Genomic DNA, 14334 nt, shown 5'->3' with positions numbered 1-14334 from the left:
GTTTTCCCTATTAGCTTATTTTCACATTGCACAGCTCCTGTCTTCCTCTGTTGCTCTGCCTTCAGCCTGCATCAGCTGATGCCGGCTGCAGCTGGTTTGAAGGAGAAGCTTTCATCCAATCAGATTGTTTCTCTCCTGTGTCTCTATGGGAGCAAAGCAGTTTAAACCTTAGCAGATTAAAGTACAGAGAGGACGCTGTGGTTGATTGGCATGGACTTCAACAAATCAGATCTTTAGTTTGACAAGCTGGGCGGATTGTTTGACGTGCAGGGCTTGCAAAATGGCGTGGATGTGTATGATTGGTCAGCGGCCCAGCGTGACAATTAACATGCGCTGTGATTGGTCAGTGGGGCACAAAGCTACTAGAAACTTCTGGCTGCTGCCTACAACCAAATAGCTACCTTGCTGGTGGATTTTACTGATGACGCTGTTCGCACAGAGGATTACAGAAATCTGGTCAGTGAAATGATGGCTGTGTTACTACAGATGGTCCTTATTTTCAATACACATGAAAATACCTTTTGCTGTGAGAGTTTTACTGCCCATTAAATGGTTGTGATAAGACAAAAAAAGAGGGATATTAAAAATCAGGATGGAGAGACAAACCAGAATAATGTGACTAAAATACTTTATTTTAGGATATACAGCGTTAACACCACAGTATACTACAGAGATAGACAGATATATATATATATATATAGATAGATAGATAGATAGATAGATAGATAGATAGATAGATAGATAGATAGATAGATAGATAGATAGATAGATAGATAGATAGATTACATGGACTTCAGGAAAGATGTATTGACCCCCAGGTTGGTCCCCCGTCATCCCTTTAACCAAACCCAAGCAGCGGTACAGTGTGTTACACTTTTACACAAGCTCTGGGCTGCACGGGACAACAAGGCCACAAAGGAGACACCCTGAAGTGTCATTCAGATGTGATCAGAGAGATACATGTAGAGAGAGAGAGACTGAGAGACAGCTCAGAGAGATGCTAACACCTGCGGGTGCCGAGGTGTCGGGCCCAGGATGGAGGAAGAGTCATTCTTGGGGGCTGCTGTCCAAGAGCTTCTTCCTCTACTTATCCTCCGTCAGTCGTCCTGAGATGGTTCCCATTCAGGATCGTCTCCACGCCCAAGGACTCATGACGAGAGCTCACAAATGAAAGAAGAGCTGCTGGATTGCAGCCACCAGGAATAAACCGTTTCCATGTGTTTCTAGACGAGGCCAAACTGGGCCAGATCGCTCAGCTCCATGTCCCCGAACGCCTCCCAGGGGCACACGACCTCAGCATCTGCGGGAGAGGAACCCAAAGTCAATGGATCTCACCTTTAGGGACTACTCGTTGCTCATCAGGGATTGCTTTGATCGATAGTTACCTCCAAGGCCATCCATCCCCGGGACATCATCGAATCTGACGGGAAAAGGACACAGACCCCGTTACCCGACAGTCCTGATGAACCCTTTGCAGCGGTGTTGTGTTCTCTTTTCCTGTTCCGGACTCACCCCTTCTGTCCGGCTTTGGGAGCCTTGCTCTTGAACTGCCTGCTCTCCTTCTTCTTGAACTGGGGTGGAGCGGCTTTGGCGCCTCCGGGCACTGCTGCTGCTGCTGCGTTCATTTCTGTTAAAAACAACAGAGCAATGTATTGAAGACAATATGACATTATTGACATGTGTTGAACTTCATCAAATTGCTCCACACAGAGACTAAAAGCACGACGATGTGTCGCCTTAGAGCCTCACCTGTGCGTTGGGTTTCTGGGCGACGGATCGGCGAAGTGAAGCTGTCTGGAAGAGCTGAGTGGTGAAAGAAATGCAAAACAAAGAGGAGGTTCTCTTTCTTTTTGCAGTCTCTCCGTCTCTCTGAGCGCTCCTCCTCGGGGTCAGTGTTTATATACCTGCTGGGGTCGGACACAAAGCTGTTAATGGAGTTGAGAGGGATAATCTAATGAGCATGGGAACAGCCCGTACCTGTGGTGTGACATGTACTGTTTGACAGACATGAAGCATTGAGGGTCATCGTGAAGCTAAGGATAAGTGTGCAATAACATAACAGATAAAGTGGTAAATAATAGAGAAAAAAGAGACATGAAGAGAGTTGACATATTGTATAAGTGTTGCTTATATATCTCAATGAGATTGTACATTTGTTTTTTAAGAATGATTCATTTAGAAAAACCAGCATTTATAAACTGGACGTCCTGTACTTTCTGGATGTATTGTGATAGCACAGGTTAGATCAGATGTGATGGGCTTAGATCGGATAAAAGGTTAGATTTCAAGCAATGAGATCAGCCTACTGTCATTAATGGATTACTGAACAGGGCCCTATTTCTCGCACCTGGCTAAACAAAGTCAAGCAAATGTCCTAATCTCCAGCTTAAATTAGGAGATGATTGACATCAGGTTATCTGGGTTTCTTCACGGCTGATCCGCGCTGAAACGTCTCGTTAATTCTAGCCAGACGTCAGTCATCTGGATAAATGCGCCGCTCCTCTTCAGAAGGATAATAATGGAGCACTGACACCACCATGTTCTAACAGTACGATGGACAATAAACTCAGAGGAACCTCTTTTTATTTCTCTACTGAGAAGCAGGAGATGATCATGAAGGCATATGAGGAAGTCAGTACCGTAGTCATTCACAGCAAACGCGTTGAGAATATTCCAACGTTTTTGCAACATTGTTGCCGTGAACGCAGCTTTAACTCCGCCCCCTCTGAGAGACATAAGCGTCCAAATATATCAGACAAGTTAAATGCGTCAGTGCTGAGAAAATGTATCGGCTAATTTGAAGTGTTTCATCACCCAAATCAATCAGATTATATTTACGAATAAATATATACTTATGAGGATATATGTACTGTATGCACGTATGAATCATGTACTATATATGTGTATATGAGTTTGAATATGTGTATGGGCGGATCAGTATGTATGTATTATTCATAATCAGAAATTCAATCAATTGAAGCAGTGAAAATAAATTGTGTGTGATTCTCTGTATTCTCATCACGATCACCTTAATCATGTTCTACAATAATGATATGTACGGTGTACTAATAACACTGTCATATAATTATGATGCTTTAACACATCCATAAGTTTCTTAAGAGCTAAATGAACTTAAGAACAGCGGCATGCAGCGGCTGACAGTCTGTGTCTGAGACGATCAGCTGCGTCTGTGGTGATCAATGTCCGCGGCTCGAGAAGCTCTCTAAATAATTATTTCTTGCCGGCAAAATCTATATCGCCGCGTACAGGAAGTCATGATGATGTAAAGGATGGATCCTGGAGATCTGGAAGAACTCTCTCCTTATAAAACTAATATAACTAATATCGCTCCTTCATCAATGAGGAAGGGAGCTGCCTTTTCTGTCTGTGGGAGTGTCCAGCTTATCCAGTGAAGTTCAGCCCTGGCCTCCACCGACACAATTAAAGAAAGACACGTAGCAACCAGGGTGAGTCCTAAAGATAATGACAGACACACAACACGAATATAAAAAGACTGTAAAGACTGTAAAGACACCCCAAAGAGTCACAGAGCAACTACAAAGAGACACACAACAACTACAAAGAGACACACAACAACTACAAAGAGACACACAACAACTACAAAGAGACACACAACAACTACAAAGAGACACACAACAACTACAAAGAGACACACAACAACTACAAAGAGACACAAAACACAGAAAGAAGCGTGACAGATGGGTGACGACTACATAGAGATACAACACACAATTCACTTTAAAGAATCATTGTTGAGATTTGTTTGCTTCTCCTAAATAAGCTTAATAATTAAAATGGTTATTTCCCAGTGTGGGGCCAGTGAACAGAGGACAACAACATGAGAGAGCAGTGTGCTTGGAGGGAGGTGGAAAGCGTTTAGATTGGTGACACTTGTCGACCTGCGTTATGAGGAGCTGATGTAATCTTCAACCCGGCGACACCGACTGCAACGGAGTGGAACGTCCGAGGCTTTGGGGTGAGGTCAGGTCCGTGTCCCAGCACCGTGCAGCAGTCTGCTTCTGACGACCGACAGCCCAACATGCATCTCTGTTGGACAGGATCAGGATCAGGATCAGGATCAGGATCCAGATCAGGATCAGGATCAGGATCAGAGGTGTTTATTGTCAGGTACGTTGAACATACCAGGGATGTGACTCAGTGAAAGGACAGCAGAAAGTCTCTACATTTTCTGTCGCAAACTAAAAACACATCTTTTTCGACTACACCTTGAATAAGGAAGGTAGCGCCGTAGTAGCAGTTTAGTAGCACTTAGACGGCACTTACTGACAGCACTTTGTAGTTTAACTTCATTGAAATTGTACTTTCTTGATTCCTGTTGTTCTGAGTTTGTCCTCATGGAGGAAATGCACTTTTTGTAAGTCGCTTTGGATAAAAGCGTCAGCTAAATGAAATGTAATGTAATGAAAGGTGCATACAAATAAACATACACGTAGAAGACAAATGTAATATAATAAAATGAATAAACATAGACATATAATACAACAATAAAATAAAATATAATAAAAACAATAAACATAATAAATGACAGACTACTTTAAAACAAGGATGACGCCTGATAGTAAAACGCGTTCAGTGATCCTCAGAAGGATCAAACGTCCGTCTTCATGTGGAGTTTGATCCATGAAGATAAATGAATCTTTTCTTCAGGAGGTTAGCGTGAACAATGACGTGTCTCCTCCTCTTCATCAGGTCTTCATCAGGTTAAAGCGCCTCATGGTCGCTCAGTCAGAGCTCAGAAGATGCTGTGTTGCCTTTATCGCGTCGTTATGGGAGACAGACGGCGATGGCACTTAATCAAGGTTCCCAAAGATTATGTTCCTAAGTTATTCATATTATTCATATTATTATTATTGTACCGCGGTTAAAGAAAGGACTGAAGCGTATGCTTTTCTGTGTCTTATGTGATAATACAAATAATATCTTGGGGTTTTGTATCGTTTCTTGGGATAAAAAACATTTTGAAGATGGCAAACTTTAGAAAATGTATATTTTTTAATTATTTTCTGACATTTTGTAAACCAAACAATAAAAGCTAGTGTAGGAAATATATTTTAGAATATGTTGTTGCTATATTTGTTTAAATTCTGTCTGCATCCCGACAGCAATCAATAAATCAGAGGCTCTGAAAACGGCCTGCGGTGAAACTGATCCACTAGTCAGTGACAGGAAGGGACCTGGCAACCACTCAGCATTTAAGTCATTTCAGATGTTAAAATGACAAATATTGTGAGGATTATCAATTTTTTTTTCTTGTACTTTAGATGTTTTTAGATTTTTAATTGTTGGTCAAAACGAGTATTTGAGTATGAAAAGAGTGTTAAGTGCTTCTGAAGGTCTAGTCTCCATGAACCTGTGTGTGTGTGTGTGTGTGTGTGTGTGTGTGTGTGTGTGTGTGTGTGTGTGTGTGCGCGTGTGTGTGTGTGTGTGTGTGTGAGTGTGTGTTCTCTGTAAGGTAATGCACTAAAAGCTGCAGCTGCTCAGGTTGGGCGAAACGTGTAAGATCTCATCACGGACGAAGCTGTTGGCGCCCTCTGGTGGAGCGAAGATAAACTGCCTCATGAGAGCCTGAATTGACCCGACTGACAAATAACAGACGAGAAAAATAAATAATAAAAAATACTTTATGTGACAAGTTCAAGTACGAAATATTATACTAAAATACAACTCTTCATTTATAATCAGTGGCATTCAAAGTAATTTGAATTCATTTCATAGACAATCACATTTAATGTTGGCTTATCACACACATACACACACACACATACACACGCACACGCACACATACACACACACACGCACACACGCACACACACACGCACACACGCACACACACACACACACACACACACACACACACACACACACACACACACACACACGCACTTCCAGTTCGGGACGTCCTGCGGTGGAAACAGAAAAGTGAGTGTCAGACATGGCCGTTCGTTTAATCATTCATCATTAATTACATAAGCTACATGAGATTTGTCTTTCTTTCTTTAATTCTTTCTTTCTTTAATTCTTTCTTCTTTATCTGAACTGAAAACGGCCAAAAGGTTTTCAGTGGAACTAAACTCCTCTATTTCCGGCGTCAGTGCTTTTCCTTTGACTCCTACACAGGACAACTTTCACACTTCTTTTCCTTCTGCAGCTGGTCATAATCACTTCACACCGTCTCATGACGTACGCTCACTCGGCTGCTACTCCATTAAACCAGCATTGCTGAGGTAACCTTCAGTGCCGGGCAGGTTTATCTGGTCTGCGGCTGGAGCGCCGGTCTGCAGGATAAAGTGCTGCAGCTTACACTGTCTCAGCTCCTTATTCAGCTCCTCCAGCACCTCCCGTCTGCCCTGCAGGGTGCAGGGAACACATGCATGAGCAGCATGTTAAACACATGCATGAGCAGCATGTTAAACACACGCATGAGCAGCATGTTAAACACACGCATGAGCAGCATGTTAAACACACGCATGAGCAGCATGTTAAACACATGCATGAGCAGCATGTTAAACACACGCATGAGCAGCATGTTAAACACATGCATGAGCAGCATGTTAAACACATGCATGAGCAGCATGTTAAACACATGCATGAGCAGCATAGCACATGCATGAGCAGCATAACACATGCATGAGCAGCATGTTAAACACATGCATGAGCAGCATAACACATGCATGAGCAGCATAACACATGCATGAGCAGCATGTTAAACACATGCATGAGCAGCATAACACATGCATGAGCAGCATGTTAAACACATGCATGAGCAGCATGTTAAACACACGCATGAGCAGCATGTTAAACACACGCATGAGCAGCATGTTAAACACACGCATGAGCAGCATGTTAAACACATGCATGAGCAGCATGTTAAACACATGCATGAGCAGCATAACACATGCATGAGCAGCATAATACATGCATGAGCAGCATAACACATGCATGAGCAGCATAACACATGCATGAGCAGCATGTTAAACACATGCATGAGCAGCATAACACATGCATGAGCAGCATGTTAAACACATGCATGAGCAGCATAACACATGCATGAGCAGCATGTTAAACACATGCATGAGCAGCATGTTAAACACACGCATGAGCAGCATAACACATGCATGAGCAGCATAACACATGCATGAGCAGCATAACACATGCATGAGCAGCATAACACATGCATGAGCAGCATAACACATGCATGAGCAGCATAACACACGCATGAGCAGCATGTTAAACACATGCATGAGCAGCATGTTAAACACATGCATGAGCAGCATAACACATGCATGAGCAGCATAACACACGCATGAGCAGCATAACACATGCATGAGCAGCATAACACACGCATGAGCAGCATAACACATGCATGAGCAGCATAACACACGCATGAGCAGCATAACACATGCATGAGCAGCATAACACATGCATGAGCAGCATGTTAAACACATGCATGAGCAGCATGTTAAACACATGCATGAGCAGCATGTTAAACACACGCATGAGCAGCATAATACACGCATGAGCAGCATGTTAAACACATGCATGAGCAGCATGTTAAACACACGCATGAGCACCATATAAAATTATTATATTATTTATTAAAATTATAAATATTATTATATAAAACTGTAAATCATAGCTTGTTTTATGAAAAAAAAAGCCCCAAATTGCTGTATTTTTATGAATTGAACACCATAAGTAATATACACGTGAAATATATGGTTTGGTACATGAAAAAATTCAAATAGCATTCCAATCGTCCCAATGGGCCCAAATGAGTCCTCTGCTGAATGTTCTCTGTTCTAAACCCTCTCTAACTTTGTTCTGCTTCACTTTATCAAAGTCAACCTTTGCAGAGAGAATGTTCACATATTGATCTATGATTTGGGTTAGAGAATGTTCACATATTGAGTTATGATTTGGGTTAGAGAATGTTCACATATTGTGCTATGATTTGGGTTAGAGAATGTTCACATATTGTACTATGATTTGGGTTAGAGAATGTTCACATATTGAGCTATGATTTGGGTTAGAGAATGTTCACATATTGAGCTATGATTTGGGTTAGAGAATGTTCACATATTGAGCTATGATTTGGGTTAGAGAATGTTCACATATTGAGCTATGATTTGGGTTAGAGAATGTTCACATATTGAGCTATGATTTGGGTTAGAGAATGTTCACATATTGAGCTATGATTTGGGTTAGAGAATGTTCACATATTGAGCTATGATTTGGGTTAGAGAATGTTCACATATTGAGCTACGATTTGGGTTAGAGAATGTTCACATATTGAGCTATGATTTGGGTTAGAGAATGTTCACATATTGAGTTATGATTTGGGTTAGAGAATGTTCACATATTGAGCTATAATTTGGGTTAGAGAATGTTCACATATTGAGCTACGATCTGGGTTAGAGTTGGACCTTACAGCTGCATCATTTCAAAGAAATAATTATCCTGAAAGAGATTTTTTTATAGGCGGATCTGAAACCTTATTTACTCTTAATCAGTAACATATAGACTGATATTTACACATCTGAACTACATCTCACATGTGTAGCTTTTATTATAACCACAAGTATTCAAATAGCCCTAGTGGTTGCAGAGATACACCCTTTTTAGTTTGGATATGCAAAAAAGGGCCGAAAAAAAGGTGGTTTCCAAAAGGTTAAACCCTCCCATCTCCTCTCCATGTCCTCAGTGCTGGAAACAAACCGTCACTGAAGAACTAATAGTCAACAAATTACACGAAAGGACCAAAAACAATGAGTGTATCCAAAGCTCAAAAACAGCATTTTATGCCCATGAGCTCTATTGTTGTCCAAAAACTATTAACATGTGCTAACTAACAGATATGAGACTTCCCCAGTTGATCACTGACATTCAGTTATATTTTGTATTACAAGTTCTCTGAAATATTATGTTTCAATATGTAAATGAGGCAAGATCCTATTGAGAATGTGCTAATTATGAATGTTGGAAAAATCTAAATGATTGTTTAATTTTGTTGACAAATGTTGACAAATGTTTTTACTGAGGGAATTTTAGATTTGTTTTTTTAAATAAATCAGAAAATACTGTCAACAGACATGAAGAAATCCAGTTCCCCCATGTTTTTATGAAAACAATGTGTATAACTGAGTTTATGAATGAACAAACCCCTCTGCATAAACCCTCTGAATATATGTAGGAATGAAAGAGTAAAGTTATATAAATGAGGTTATGAATGCTGTGTGAACACAGTGTATTCGCCTCCATGAGCTGAATCCACTGTTTAGGTCTGAAAACGTCCCCGTCATGAATTGTGCTTGCGACTGTGTACCTGCAGCTTCTCCTCCTTCCTCTGTAGATCCCTCTGCGTCCCCGACAGCGCCGCCTCCAGGTCTTCTCCCTGCTGCCGGCGGTGCTGCAGCTCCTGCTCCAGAGGCCTCAGCGCCTCCTCCGGCTGCCGGGCCTCCGCCCGAGAGCTCCGTCTGTGGGCTCCGAGCTGCAAGTCCTGCTCCAGGTGCGCCGCGCGGCCCCGGAGCTCCTGGGTTTGAAGCCCGTGGTCGTCCATCGACGACTGGAGCTGGTGCAGCCGTCTGTGCAGATCTGTTGGTGACGGTGGTTACGCATCTAGTTTTTAGAAATGTCTCGGGAAGAACTTGAACCAGTTTGAACACAAACCTCGTTCTCTGTCCGTCTCTTCCCGTAACTCTTCCCGTAGCTCTTCCACCCACTGATGTCGATGCTCCGGTTCCTCCGGTTCCCCCTCGGCGACCAGAGCCGGACCAGGAACGTGGTCGGATGAGCTCTCCCGCTCCCACGCCTCGGTCTCTCTCTCCAGGGACAGGAGCTGGACCTCCAGCTCCTGCAGCCTCCTCTGCTGCAGCAGAATCTGCCTGAACGCCTCCTCCTTGGGGGAGTTGAGAGGCTCCAGCAGCGGGACGGGGGAGGCCCTGGGCGACGGAGACCAGGCCCGGTTTGGTTTAGTCCTCTTGGGGCGTGCTGAGGAACCCGGACTGGAGAGAGCCCTGTGCGGCTCTGGCGTGTCTTCCCCGTCGCCGTGGGTGCTGGGACCGGTCCTCCGCAGGACGAAGCGGACCTCCGCGGCCAGCTGACCCAGCTGAGACAGATGCTGGAGAGGACAGTCGTCCGCCCCGAGCTGCCTCTCCTTCCCTCGCAGCTTCAAGAGGAGAATGTAACGACCCGTCTGACCTGCGGACAGCGCAGATACACGAAGAAGAACATTTAACAAGCCACACACCGCTGGATGGAGAGGGGGAGCATAGTGCAAGCCAGAGTTTTGTAGGATGATTGATGATATTGCGTTGCTGCAAGTGTCATGGTTTGAGTCTTTCTTGTTTCCTGTTTTATTTTGAAGTCTGTGTCTCTTGTGTCCTCTGTTTCCCTGCACTTCCTGCCCCTATGATTGTCTGCTGATTGTCTGCCCTGTCCCTGATTGTTTCCTCTTGTGTCTAATCACCTGCACCTTCCCTGTGTATTTAAACCCCGTTTGTCTCCTGCCCCATTGGGGGATCATTTGTTTAAGTTGTGGTCCGTACGCCTGAGTCCTGTTTGTTCCTCTGATAGTTTTTTGATTCAGTCTTTTGGAAACCTGTCCTGTTTTATTTTTTGAGAAATACGTTTATTTACTTTGCACGCTGCATCAGCATTTGGTTCCTCTTTTCCGGAAGCCACCACATGACAGCAAGAACTATTTTAATTTGTGCGGGATACACACAGCAGTCTTTCAATCAAAGGATCGGGGGTTCGAGCCCCGGCTCCGCTAGTCCTAGTTGTTGCGTCCTTGAGCAAGACACTTAAAGCCTTTTTAACACCAACAGGCCCATAAGTGGGTCGTTTCTCTTTCTGTACTTTTGTTCCCTGCGTCCCCATTAAGTTCTATTACTTGTATTATTTTATATAATTTCTTAAATGTGTATATTTAAAAAAAAAATAACTTTTATACCATATTTTGATCAAACATGTCTTTTGGAGCGGTCGCCGACTTGTCCCACCTCCATGGTTCAGACCCTTACCAACATCCCACATACTAATAAAACACCTTTTTAGAAAGATTATGACCTAAATAATCGGAATCTGCAGGAAAACAAAGCTTTTGTAAAAAAAATTGTATCGTTCGGTTAAAAAATTTAAAAATCACTTTTTCTATGGGAAAGCCTTCTCTCAGTGAGGCATGCTGGATCTTTACATTTGCAGAAGCCTTCCCTCTCGCTCTGGGACGTGTTTTTATAAAGGTGGGGGCTACACGAAGAGCACAGGACACGGAAGTCTGAGACGGAGCGTAAAAAAAAAAGTTTGTCGTTTTGTGATCGTTCTGTTTACATTTAGAGCGTTCCATATCAGTGGCACTTAAAATAACAGGTAGATTTAAATTGCGCGACCGTTAGTTGTCATTTCAAGCTTGACAGTTAAAACATGTTGGTGTAAACTTTGATATTGTAACGTCCGCAGTAACGACTCAGACGTTGGTTTCCTTAACTTACAGGTGTATTGCTTGAGTGTTCACAGTATTGCAACGGGGCTCTTCGCTAACAGCAACGTTAGCTCAAACGGAACAGCTAACAAGCTCACGTAGCATCCCCCACACTAGCATAACGAACGACAACACAACGTGTTACTTCCTCCCTAAAATGAGATGAGGAATGAAAAGGGTTGGACCACAAAATCGGGACTATTTTCTCTGTTGCTGAAATGTGATACACAACGTTTGGTTCAAGGGTTTGCCGGACCTCCGCTGGGCGTCGGGCCTAACAACTCCCTTGAACAGTACATTATTGCACGACACAGTACTGCCTCTCGTACCTTATTGCTTATATATATATATATATATATATATATATATATATATATATATATATATATATATATATATATATATATATATATATATACCATTTTTCATATATGTACATGTTATATTGTTAGGAAAGCTTATGTCGTAGATTTAATTTGCTCTGAAGTTTTCTCGTCAATCTTGTGAGAAAAACATGCAAAGTGTCCTAAAAGTAAATTAATAATAGAAAAATTAAAAAAATGTATTACTAAACATGTAAATAAACAAAGAAATGAGCCCGAGCTGAATGAAATTTGAGAGACTCACCAAGTGACTGTGCCAGAGCGATGACCACGTCCTGGCAGGAAGTGTTCAGCGATAGGCCGCACACCACTCTGGCCACGCCCTCCACCCACACCTTCAGCTCCATCGCTCACCTGCAGCACCGCCGGCGACCTGCGGGGGACGGGTCAGGAAACTGCACCTGTAACCGTCGTCAGCGGGACTTCAAAAATGAATCAGTAAATGCAACTGAAAACCAAGAAGAAGAAAAACTATTAAAACCAATGAAAAGCAATTTCCAAAATACACAACAAAAAACATTGAGAAGCCAGAAATTTTCATTTGTGATGAAAAGGTGAATCACGGCACAAAGAGGAGGGGCTAAATGGTCACATGACCCTTATTCACATGAGAGCTTTTGAACAATCTGTGTAGACGTCGGCAGTATGACATATCATTATGGAAATTGGAGACGGTTAATTCATATTATTATTAAAAGTATATTAATTTTGAGAAAACAAACACACAATAAAATAATAACAAACAATAATAACCAAAACAATTAATGCACATCTCTTAAAATATGCTGTTTGTATTTCTGTATTAGTTACATTCAGTAGTTCAAGGAGAATTATTGGTGCATCTAAACTTTTACCGACTCATCTTTAATCTAATTTAACTTGTGTTATATATATTGAGATATTGAAAGTTGCAAACATTTTGGGAACACTTTGTATGACGCACAGTAATACACTTTAAACCGCAAAAATACGTTATAGATAAGATAAGAGAAAAGATAATCCTTTATTAGTGCCGGACCACAGCAGCAGTGCTCACAAGTGAATAAACGCATAATGAAATAGAACAAGTAATATAAATATAAATAAAGAGTATAAACAAACAGTATAAACAGTAGAGAAGAATATTAATATATAGACTGAATAGAAAAGTACTTAAACGTATTGCACGTAATATTGCAACAGGTGAATGATAAAGTGACCAAGTTCAGTTCAAAGTGTTCAATTAATCTGTCAAATAATCAAATAATCTGTTTATCTGCACTATTATAGTATCATCACACTTCATTATGAAGCATATTACTTACTTTTTTCTTTTTAGAATGTATTATAAATAATGTGTTATAATATGATGATCATATCTTCTGACTGGAGAGATTATAGTAGAATGTGATCTGAATTATAAGTTATAACTCTACTTATGATGTGTTATGATTATTGTTATTATAATTATAGTGCTTATAACTATAATTACACTGCGATGTAAAAGGAGCATGATGCATTAAAGTTAAAGTTAATAAATCATTTTCACGAGGAGGAAAAGTAACATTTAAAGACGACACCAAACACAAACGTTAGTGAAACAATCAACAGCCGGTTTGAAAGAAGCCGACTCGTCAGAAACGTCCAGAGCACTTTTAAACCGTGGAGACCAAGCACTGTTCCTCACCACCAGCACACAGCAGACGGTGAACATACACCACCAGCACACAGCAGACTGTTCCTCACCACCAGCACACAGCAGACTGTGAACATACACCACCAGCACACAGCAGACTGTTCCTCACCACCAGCACACAGCAGACGGTGAACATTCACCACCAGCACACAGCAGACGGTGAACATTCACCACCAGCACACAGCAGACTGTGAACATTCACCACCAGCACACAGCAGACGGTGAACGCTCCCTGTGCAGTTCAGCAAACACAACCCAGACTGGATGTGTTCAGTCCATTGGGTTCAGATGCTGGTTTTCAACCTCCTCATGAAGTAGACATTCGAGCGTCTTCAGCCTCTGTGCTGTGACGCATGCTTCACTGGAACTGAATTCTTAAGCGGTGCACATTTCCACGAGTGATTTGAATCAAATCTTTTGCATTTGATTGGATGGGAAGAAAAGTAGGAGGAGTTAGAATGTACAAAGCGACAGAAGACAGTGAAACACACCGTTGTCACTAAAGGTTTCACATTGATGGACGGATGTCTGAACCTATTGGTTGACATTGGTTTGGTACAAGCACACTTTATACTTAGACTATTTTGAAATCTTTTCCATAAATTGTAAAATATGTGCAACTATGACTATGACTGTGACCTAAAAGGGTAATTTCATCTCGACTTAAAGTGTTTTTTAATTATTTTGAACTGGTTTTATTTTCATTGTGCAGTTAAGATGATGATTAGATGAAACATGTATGACTGCTCTTCTTA

The 14334-nt window shown here is 41.8% G+C and overlaps 2 protein-coding genes across 6 annotated transcripts; both read right to left on the bottom strand.

Annotated features, from left to right (window-relative positions):
- Positions 1-1223: 1223 nt before the first annotated feature.
- Positions 1224-1625, bottom strand: LOC306748016 (retinal cone rhodopsin-sensitive cGMP 3',5'-cyclic phosphodiesterase subunit gamma-like; the record flags this gene model as incomplete). Its single annotated transcript, XM_079231127.1, has 3 exons — positions 1224-1300; positions 1386-1420; positions 1513-1625. 3 exons carry the CDS (start codon positions 1623-1625, stop codon positions 1224-1226), a joined length of 225 nt encoding a protein of 74 aa, XP_079087253.1.
- A 4024-nt stretch (positions 1626-5649) lies between these two features.
- On the bottom strand, positions 5650-12886 carry LOC306748259 (ras association domain-containing protein 7-like). Of its 5 annotated transcripts, none has more exons than XM_079231406.1 (5): positions 12149-12886; positions 9709-10239; positions 9365-9633; positions 6212-6389; positions 5806-5942 (listed from the first exon to the last, which is right to left on the bottom strand). In XM_079231406.1, the coding sequence occupies exons 1-4, from the start codon at positions 12249-12251 to the stop codon at positions 6240-6242; spliced, it is 1053 nt and encodes a 350-aa protein (XP_079087532.1). In that variant the 5' UTR covers positions 12252-12886; the 3' UTR covers positions 5806-5942; positions 6212-6239. The 5 variants fall into 5 exon arrangements, with proteins under 5 accessions (XP_079087530.1, XP_079087532.1, XP_079087531.1 ...); XM_079231405.1 differs by having other exon boundaries at positions 5826-5942; positions 6227-6389; XM_079231407.1 differs by having other exon boundaries at positions 5826-5942; positions 6344-6389.
- Positions 12887-14334: the final 1448 nt, after the last annotated feature.

Source organism: Taurulus bubalis (assembly GCF_910589615.1).
Source record: "Taurulus bubalis genome assembly, chromosome: 15".
NCBI lineage: Eukaryota > Metazoa > Chordata > Actinopteri > Perciformes > Cottidae > Taurulus > Taurulus bubalis.
Note: the sequence above shows the minus strand (reverse complement) of the source record. Positions and strands in the feature narration are given on the sequence as shown.